The sequence below is a fragment of the Opisthocomus hoazin genome, chromosome Z (genome assembly GCF_030867145.1).
Source record: "Opisthocomus hoazin isolate bOpiHoa1 chromosome Z, bOpiHoa1.hap1, whole genome shotgun sequence".
Lineage (NCBI taxonomy): Eukaryota > Metazoa > Chordata > Aves > Opisthocomiformes > Opisthocomidae > Opisthocomus > Opisthocomus hoazin.
In genome coordinates, this window is record NC_134454.1 from 76,746,779 (window position 1) to 76,756,617 (window position 9,839).

The 9,839-nt window shown below is 39.2% G+C and overlaps 1 protein-coding gene across 2 annotated transcripts in view; it reads left to right on the forward strand.

The window, feature by feature from the left end:
• Positions 1–9,400, forward strand: part of NADK2 (NAD kinase 2, mitochondrial) — a 33,853-nt gene extending 24,453 nt beyond the window's left edge. The window contains exons 8-12 of one of the 2 annotated variants that reach the window (XM_075446920.1): positions 765–908; positions 3,114–3,169; positions 3,253–3,306; positions 3,763–3,886; positions 6,524–9,400. In XM_075446920.1, the coding sequence (XP_075303035.1) occupies positions 765–908; positions 3,114–3,169; positions 3,253–3,306; positions 3,763–3,886; positions 6,524–6,662 (517 nt within the window). In that variant the 3' untranslated portion in view covers positions 6,663–9,400. The remainder of the gene's footprint in view (positions 1–764; positions 909–3,113; positions 3,170–3,252; positions 3,307–3,762; positions 3,887–6,523) is intronic. The other variant, XM_009943646.2, reaches the window with a different exon arrangement.
• The last annotated feature ends 439 nt before the right edge of the window (positions 9,401–9,839 follow it).

Below are 9,839 nucleotides of genomic sequence, written 5' to 3' on the forward strand. Positions count from 1 at the left end.
AGTTCCTTATCCAACGAGTGGTCCATCTGTCAAATCCGTGTCCTTGCAATTTAGAGACAAGGACATTATACGGGAGTGTCAAAAATTCATAAATTTACCCCTGGATGTACTGAAGCTTACACACAGAGACTGGTCTCTCTAGGCCTAACATTAGGAATCCCCTGATACAGGAATAATACCATGCAGAATGATGGTTGTGCCCCAAGACTTACTACATTTGAGTTTTAGGAAGAATTTGCCCTGGAGAGAAACATAAGCCTGCTGACTGTTGTAAAACTAAAACTGTTCTTGAAGAATCACAGCGGATTTTTAATTACTGAAGTGATCAAGAGTTCAGCTTGAAGCCGTGCTATTACTTAATGACGTTGGAGTGTTTTACCTCTTGGTGTTCCCTGATGTAATTTTATGAGACCCAATCACAGCATCAACACAGTTTTTCGGTAGTTCAGCCATTATGCAAGGAAGATTATGTAGTTGCGTTTGTAAGTCTAGCAAACCCTGCTTGTGTATGAAGCTATTTCCAGATGAACCACAGAGTTCTTTGTGCGTAATCTAGTACGAAAAGTGGGTGCTGAAAAACTGCCTAAAAGTTCATGCTGCAAATCACTTTTGTCCATTATGAAAACTGCTATAAAACAATGAATCAGAAGCGTCTGCCAAATCGGAAAGACTGTGCAAAGCCTGTGAAATTGTCATCCAGATTTTAAACTAGCACCTCTAAATTTTTATGTGCCTGATAAGGCTATGTGTTCTGTCTTATTCAGGGAGAACTTTAAGTCCTGCAAACCCAGTTTTAAATTCTCGCTTCATAGGGCCTCCTACTATGAGATATCAGTTGATGATGGTCCTTGGGAAAAGCAGAAGAGTTCAGGGCTTAATGTGTGTACTGGAACAGGATCAAAAGCATGGTAAGTACATGTTGCTGCTTTGATACGAAATGTCACTGCGGATAAGCTAGATAGACGTATTTTGCTTAAACATTTTGTCCGTACTGAGACTGTCTTGGGCTCTGGGTGAGTCAGTGCCTGTCAGTTGTGTCCAAATACTCTCACTGTCGATATGGTCCAAAGCTGTCCTAGGTCTATGAGAAGAGCAAAGCACCACTCACTTTTAGGTATGGAGAGAAGGGTTGAAAGGGTGAGAGGCTGAGGCAAGGAGACGGAGGTTTACCTTAGGTGTAATTTTGGTTGAAAGAGGTTGCATGCTGAACATGGAGGCAAATGATGGGGTGTGGTGAGGGAAAGAGATTCTGCTCTGACTTACGGAGCATACTGGGGGGATCTCTGAACTACTCTTGTTGCCTAAAATTAAAATGCTTACATGAAGTAGCTCAGAAAATTTAAAACTCTAGTTCTAAGAAGAATGGGAAAACATGTACTTGGAAACAGCATGAAGTGTTCTCTGGCACAGCTGCTGTCCATTCTCCTTCCAAGCCTCCTGCCTCTTTCAAACTTAATTGAAAGGGCACAGTCTCTTTGCCAAAATATGCCCCTTAAACAAAGACAGGCATATCGAAGTGGAGCTGTGCTAGCTTAATTAAAGGGGTAAATTGTCTTAACTTCAGTTTAAACAAGCTGCAGTAGTGCATGTAAGTCTAATCAATTTAGTTTTGATATGTGAGAGATGTGTACAGTGAGAGCCTCTTTCATTTGGGCATCTGGCTGTGCCTATAGTTTAAAGTTGTACAACAAGCCCTGGATTTACGTGGCAGGCTAAGATGAACTAAATCTGAAGCTTTTAATGAAATTCAGAAATGAATATTCATGCCGTAACGATGGTTACTGGGTATTACTCTTCATTGTAATTCAGAATTTTGTATTCAGTCAGTGTAACTTAGTCCTGGAGGCTGCCAAGGATGAAATTGGCAGGCTGCTAGGGGAACTTTCCAAGTGTTCGGTGCCTTGGGAATGTACAGTCTGAGTTCGCAGCTGTTCTTAGACATTTCATTGGTTTACACGCTCTGTACTGAGCAATCCCAGAACCAGGGACCAAACTCAAGGATTGCCCATCTCTGTTACTGTGATCAGGGTGTACTGCTGGACTTCTCTAAACTGAGGCAAAGCCTCAGTGGAGTGATCTTCCTTAGCCTGTGGGTTAGGGGCTCTCCTGGGATTTCAGACCTCCTTGGAATGAGAGGCGTTTAAATGTCCAGGTGCTTCCTTCAGCTGCCAAAACTTGCATAGAAGGATGTCTAGTTGAGAGAGAACAGTTTCAAACTGTGCATTTCAGTTTCTTGCTAGCATCTGTTCAGGCTTGCAGGTAGGCAGTAAGTGTAACAGAACGAGCCTTGGACAACCACCCTCAGCAGCTCTGTAGTCTGTTAGATGTATAGTGGATGTCTGTTGCAGTCTGAGGTGTTTTGCTGCCATGAAAGAAGTGCTGGACTGAGAGTTTTAAGCTGTATTGAGACCCGAGCAACCGAGGTGTTCACAGGACTGCTGCTTGGAGGCTGTGATCAGTACCTAATCGCTTTTGAGCCTGGGCACAGGAGGAAGGCTTTTACTGGTGTTTAGACTTGGTTCAGGCTGAGGATTTATGCTGACTTGTGCATCCAGTGTGGCAAATGCGAAAGCGTCTGATCTGACCTTTCCTCTTCTATGTATACCAATTCTTGTGATACTCAAGCCCACACCTCAGGGTACGGACAAAGAGGCATAATAATTGTAAAGAAGTGTTGGGTCCCATAAAAGAGAACAAACAGGAGGAGTTAATTAGCAAGAGGGGGATAGAAGGGATAAGAACGCAAACGATCTGTAGAACTGTCATGCTTCAGTTTTTTTAATGCAGACTTAAATCAGCAATTATTTGGGTTTTAGGGCAGGAGGATTATTGATAAAGACGACTACATCCTGTGTATCATGTGCTTCTTTCCTGAAGACTTTACTTAATTTGAGTTATTAAGCTTTACAAAGCCACGGGTGGATGTCAAACCAAGAGTTAATTTAAGACTTTTTGTGAAGAAGCTGATGTCAGCTCACACTTAATAGCATTCTTTATTTTTTTTTTCTTCTTGGTGTTGAAAATAGTTCTTCATCTGTATGCAAGATTTTTTGTTTTTTTTTTTTCTCCAAGTTGTATTGCTTAGCAAATAATTCTTCTACTTCTCTGTGTAGGTCCTATAATATTAACAAGGTAACGCATCAAGCTGTTGAAGAGATCCTTAAGATCGGTGAGTGAACAGTGTGGCATTACTGGCCAAGTTTATATAAAGATACACCTATCTAACTGAGGCTTTTTCTCTTGACTCAACAGCTAAAAAGCATGGAAGTTTGAATATGCCATTGAACACGGAACTAGTACAAAAAGGTTAGTGAAAAAGGAAACATTTATTTAAGGTGTCTTAACTTTGACTAGTTCATTTTGTTAGTACTCTTAATAGTACTGTTTTCAGTATTTTAGTGCTCTTGCAGTATTAGTCTTTCTTACAAACATTATTCAGGCACATTTGGTGAAAAATGTCTGACCTGATTTGAAAGCACTTATTTAGACTTTCATGTGTTTAGATCTTCAGGAGAGTTTCAGTTCTCCTAAGGTTTGAGACATTCAGTCACTGGAAGAGAGCTGTTGAGTGTTTGTCATGCAATGGAACTGAAAGGAATCTTCTGTAAAATTAATTATTTTTGCAGGTGAAGGCTATTAAACATCTGGCAAGACTCAATATTCCCTCTTGGTGGGGCAGCTGCTCTTTTTTAGAGGCATGTGTGTTTCTGAGAGTAAGCATTTCTCTCTGGGAAAACTAATGGCCTATTTCTCCATTTACAGTAACAAATGATTACAATGAGTCCCTACTCTACAGTCCAGAAGAACCAAAGATGTTTTTCAGTATTCGAGAACCTATTGTAAACAGAGTTTTCTCAAGTAGCCGGCAGCGTGGCTTCTCTTCAAAGTAAGTGTTGGCTGCAGCAGTCATTGAAGAGTTATTTCATTCTGTGTATTTGTCAAATTACGAGTAATCTAGGATCTTCCCTTGAAGTGTTTCAACATCCAGTTTGTGTTTTGAGGGGCTTGAGTATTGTTCTAATAACAATGGGAAGAAAATGTTTCCAAGTTGTGTTATGCTGTTTTTAATGTTCGATCCATGCAGAATCTTACAGAGGAAAAGAATCTCACTGTGCTCAGTTTTGGGTGTGTGCCATTTCCCTCACCCGTTTGTCATGGGTGTTGACAAACTGAGTGAATTCAGGAAAGGGCCACTGAAATGATGAGGTGGCCAAAACACATGGGGTATAAAGCAGAGGCTCAAACAGTGCTTTTGGTTGGCCTGGAGGAGACAAGAGGAAGTAGGGTGGATACAGTCACTGATTTGTTACAGAGAAGGCCGAGTTAAACTCTTTTCAGAGCAGAGTATGAGGCAAAGGCCATGCTTTTATGGGATGTAAGATTCTGATTGAAAAAAAGGAAAAAATTTTCACGGTGGGAATGGTTAGGCAGTAGAACAGGTTGCCCAGAGACTGTGCTATCACTGTCCTTGGAGATACTCAAAACTGGGCAAGGCCCTACGCAACCTAATGTGTCTTTGAAGTGAGGCCTGCTTTGGGTAGAAGGTTGGACTAGATGCCCTTCCAAACTAAATTATTTCATAATTCAGTCATTTTTATTTAGGGCATTTGTACCAGGGGAGGTTTAGGTTGGAGATTAGGAAAAAATTCTTCACCAAAAGGCTTGTCAAGCACTGGAACAGGCTGCATAGAGGAGTGATTGAGTCACCATTCCTGGAGCTATTCAAAAAACGTGGACGTGGTGCTTAGGGACATGGTCTAGTGGTGGACTTGGCAGTGTTGGGTTAACGGTAGGACTTGATGGTCTTAAAGGTCTTTTCTAACGTAAGCTATTCTATGATTTTTGTGGAGCTTGCCACACTTAAATATAAACACATGTAACTGTTATATGTTCAGAATAACTATGTTGAGAAAAATTCAGTATCTCAGTATTCATTAAATGTTAATTCAACCTTTTATGTCAAAACAAATGTCTACAGGAGCTCTTGAGTTGAAGGAGACCCAAATTCTGCTACTTTTGAGCCACACCAGTGTTACAACAGCATTTTGTGACCTAGTAGTAAAGCCCATCTCTGGCTACTGGGACTAAATATGGCATTAGATGCCCGCTGTGTATGTGTTATGTCTTTAAACATTTACTGCTTCTTAGTTATTTGGATCAGGGAGTTCTCAAGGCTGAGTACATCTTAAGAGATGGTAAGAGGAAAGGTTAAAATAGGAGCAAATAACTGCATTTTGATCCATGGGTTCTACAGGACTGAATCTTGTCCTGTTTGGAGTCGTCAGCATGGGATATACTATAAAAACTGTACTGGAGCTACAAAAGTCTGCATACGTGTGAGGGATGTCTGCCTATTTTTCCTTTTTGAAGTAGAATTTGCTGCCTGTCACAGCCGATCTTTAGCTAGACATCTCCCCGTAGCTGTTCCTTATCTTTTTTAACTTACTGGCTACCCGGAGCGAAATGGAGGAGTGGAACATGCCTACACATTCTTCCACACAGGCCAATTAAACTTTGACACTGTGGATGTGCTTCAGAGCTTTTCACATTTGTGAAAGATGTGTCTTCCTGAAAATTTAAGTCACTGGATAATTGTTGATTCAGAACATGATCTAGACCAAGGCCTAAGCCAGAAACAATCAAGCACATCCATGTGAGACTGCAGTCTTGCAGCTGCTCTGGCATAACTATTGGTTCCCATCTAGTAATATGAAAAAAGTCTGGAGAACTCTTTATTTAATAGTGTTCTTGCTTTCTATGTCTGTGAAAGGCTAAGTTCCAATGGTTAAGTTAATTTTGCTTTTAAAGGTAAGTGAAGAGGAAGATGGTTAGTAGCTTCATTCTGTCTTGTCCAACTCTAAAAGAGCTGCCTCAGATTTGATAAGCTTAAATTTGTTAGCTTAAACACATAGTAGTCAAACTCTTAATATTGACAGTAATATGCTGCAGTACCTTTCATGATGTTGCCTGACGAGCATTCTAACCTTCAAAGTGGTGTTTGAAATTATTTTTCCTTCTATGAATGATTCGTATAACAAAATAGACTCTATTAATATCCAAATTATTTGAATCTCTAGCTTTTCCAATTGAAACTGCATGTTCCACTTAACATGAAGACTGTACATTAGAATCATAAATTAATTGAAAACTTTTCTGTGAAAGATTAAGTGAATCACTATTAAATAGGACCATCAGTAGCTTTCTTCAAAAAAGACACCTAAACTGCAGCTTTTGATATGAAGTGTTATGTTATAGGATGTTCTCAGACTCTTGGAGCAGTAGTCTCCATTTGAACAAATCCTTCAGTCCTTTCTGGACTCTTTGCTATGTCTGTACAAAGTACTGATAGGTTAGGGAATTTGATGCTAAATTCTTCTCTAAGTATGTTCCCGTGTAATTAAGCATTTACTGACCCATAGAAAGGAAAGCCCAAGAACCAGTCTCATTGTTCAGATAAGTGCTTCTGTGAAATACTTAGTTTTTTTAAGCTATTTTGTGAAACTTTTTTTTTGGCTTTTTGCAGAGTCTGTGTCCGTTCCCGTTGCTGGGATGCATGTATGGTCGTAGATGGAGGAATGTCTTTTGAGTTCAACGATGGGGCGATAGCTTCAATAATGATCAATACAGAGGATGCACTGTGCACGGTTCTGCTGGAAGAATGAAGGACCCCAATGTCTTCTGCTGAAACAATCCTGGATCCAGAGAGGGAACTCCTGGAGACAGACAGCGCATCACAATGCTGAGTTGTGTTGGAAGTTGCCTTTTTGGATGCAAGAGCATTTGGAGGGCACTTGAGATACTTTTCATTCCTTTGGGTTGGGAAAATTTAGCCTGATATTTAAGCTCTTTATGCATCTGGTGTAAAAGAAATATATCTGAAGTCTTACCTCTAACTTCAGTGAAAACTGACATTTTAACCTATAAGGCAAACATGAAAGAACATCTTTTAAACACGGGTAGATGGGTTTAAGTATTAAGTCAATAGCATTGAATATTCAGATGTACAGTTTTTTAGTAACAGTCTGGGACTGATGAAACTAAACACCTTCATACATATACTTTTGTAGAAAAGTTGACTGTCAATCTAGCAATTTGATGCAAGGGTATATAGATTTTGGTAAATCCTGATGTTGGCGTAATAGAAATGGAAATACAAACCTTTTATATGCTTTTCAAAAATTTTACAACTTTGTAGTTTCATACAACTTGTGACAGTGTTTTTTTTTTTTCTCTTCTAGTATTTTTTTCTACTTTGTAGATTTATGTCAAAAGTAAGTCTGGTTTAATCACATCTTGAATGAGGTAGCTCTTACCTTTTCTCTTTGGCTAGCGAGGGACTTGAAACCCAGGGTTCTTCTTTAGCCATTTAATGGGGATATACAAACTATGGGAAACGTGTTAAAGATACGCTGCTTCACTGGATAGATTAGCTGGCTAGTAGGTGTTCAGTCACAGTACTGTATGTAGGAGGATATCATAAGGAAGATATTTGGTCTTATTAAGGTGAATGGTTTGGAATTTTAGATTCTGATTTTCTTTATAATTGAAGAAGAATGAGATGTGCTGGGTGCTAGTAGTTGGAGCACAAGTTAATACCTATGTTCTCCTAGTTGTACCAAGTACGTGTTTTTAACTTTCCCAGAAAGTTTAGATTTCCAATCCTATGCTGAATTCTACTGATTTTTAATTGGCAACAAATTATTTTTAATTTTACAAGCCTCTGATCATGTGTTAGGTAAGCAAGTTGATAATAGAAAAGCTCCAATTATACAATTGGAAGTGACTTTTTAGATAATGTTTTAGAGAAACTGTGAACTATGACTGGCTTTGAAAGTCTGTGCTGATAATTGCATAGATGAGAGGGCAGAATTTGACAAAATCAAGATTCCTGCAGCAGAAAGTCTTCTGCTACCTTACTTGAAACAAATGTGTTTTGTCTTGTACAGATGTATTTCCAAAAGTGAGTTTTCTCCAAACTGCATTTGAATGAAGAGACTTCGGTAACAGATGTTCTCAGGTCTAATGGAAATGTTCTCCAGTATGGCCAATCAGCGTATTTATTGCCAATCACAAAATGTAAACTGATCTTTATAGCTGGAGAAAGTAGATAAAAGATTTTTTTCCTGCTACTGCTTAAGTGTTTGTATTCACTCTAAAACAGAATTTAGAGGAAATTGATTTGACCAGACCATTCAATTCTAGGAAACTGTTGGAGCTTTTTGAATAAGCTATCACTGTGTATATTTCACCTTTTAAGTGTGCTGGAGATTGAGTTATTTATACTATCTGCTTGAGTTACCAGGATTGCAGACCAGAAGGGGAAAATCAGAGTAGCCAAATACTCTTTCAGAACTTGGTAAGTTCAGGAACTAAGAGAATAAAGCTCTTAATGTCTGAACCTGCAAAACTGGTCTAAAGGTAAAGACGCAATCTTTCTTTAGAAAGATTAAAGAAAGAGTAATCTTTCTTTAGAAAGTTGGCTGCACAGAGACTAGGGTGTCTTAGTTATTCCTGATCCCTCTGTAACCAGTCAAGTACAGTTTATGTGCTTCTGTCCAGTATACTAGTCAATATGCTGTTCAGATTAAAAATAAAACAAAAAAAAAACAGCCAGCACTGTCATTAACACTAATTTATGACTTCCTAGGACTTCACCACTCTTAGATCAGAGGTTTAGGTATTCAAAGTGTTCTTGAATACCTGCATAGACAAATGCACAGCAGAAATCCTGTCCCCTGCTTATTTGGAGACGTTTGTATGCTGTAACATCTTAATGGAGACTGATTCATCTGATCAGGGTGCGTACCTCTTAAAGATGCCTGTCATTCCTTACTGCGAATGCTGAGACTAAAAGGCAATGTTTTCGGGCCCTACAGACCCAAAGTATGATCTGGTTTAGGGTTTAGTATGAGACTTCAGTCAAATTCCTAACTTACTTAGCAAAATGGAAACCTGACCTACTCATGAGTGGCCTCTACTGGTTTTGTCTGTATTTAATTGCACTTCTGTTGAAGCATTTACTGGTGAATGCTTGATTTAAATAACCGGGATGATTCAGAGATCTATAATAGATAAACAGTAAGCAGCTACCTTTTTTTATTAAAGAATTGTAGAATCCTTTTTAAAGAGCCTTTATTACAAAGGATTGCGGTACAGATAACTTACCTGGTAGACTATTCCGTGACAGGACTGAGACTGGTTTAAGACTGATTTCATCTGCCTGGACTGGCAGTGAAATGTGCACCTCTTCTACCTGCTGAATCAAGTCCGTGGTCTTTTCATTTAGTGCCAGTCCACACCGTGTTCTGCTAAACTAGACCTGTTGTTCTTTTCTTTTTTTAAAAAAAAGTGGTGTTTATACATTATGTAATAAAAATTAAAAACTTAATAGACACGTGAAGCTGTCCTGTGCCTTACTTCAACTTTCAAAAGTGTTTCATGTGCTCAGCTTCTCACTTACTCTGCAGTTTGTTTTAAGTAATGGTTTCTAAGCCTTTGTGCTTTAGGTAAAATGCAGGGACTTTGTAGCAGTTCTGGGTATGCTTGGAGCTACCAAATAACTTCTTTTGGCTGGGAAAAGGTCAGTAGTGCACCTTACCCAGAGGACCTTGTAAGGCCCCAGATCTAAGTGAACACTTGTCTCAAATCTCCGTCTTGAGAAACAGAGATGCTCGAATTAAGCAAACTCTGAAACTTAGCTGATTAATTGTTGTTGAATAGTAGCCAGCCTCCCAGGTAAGGCACATCTCACGGTTACAGACTTGCTCAACCAAGGACATGGAATCACCCTGTCAGAAGAAGAAACACTTCGTATCTTTAACCGAGTGTATGCTGGAGTG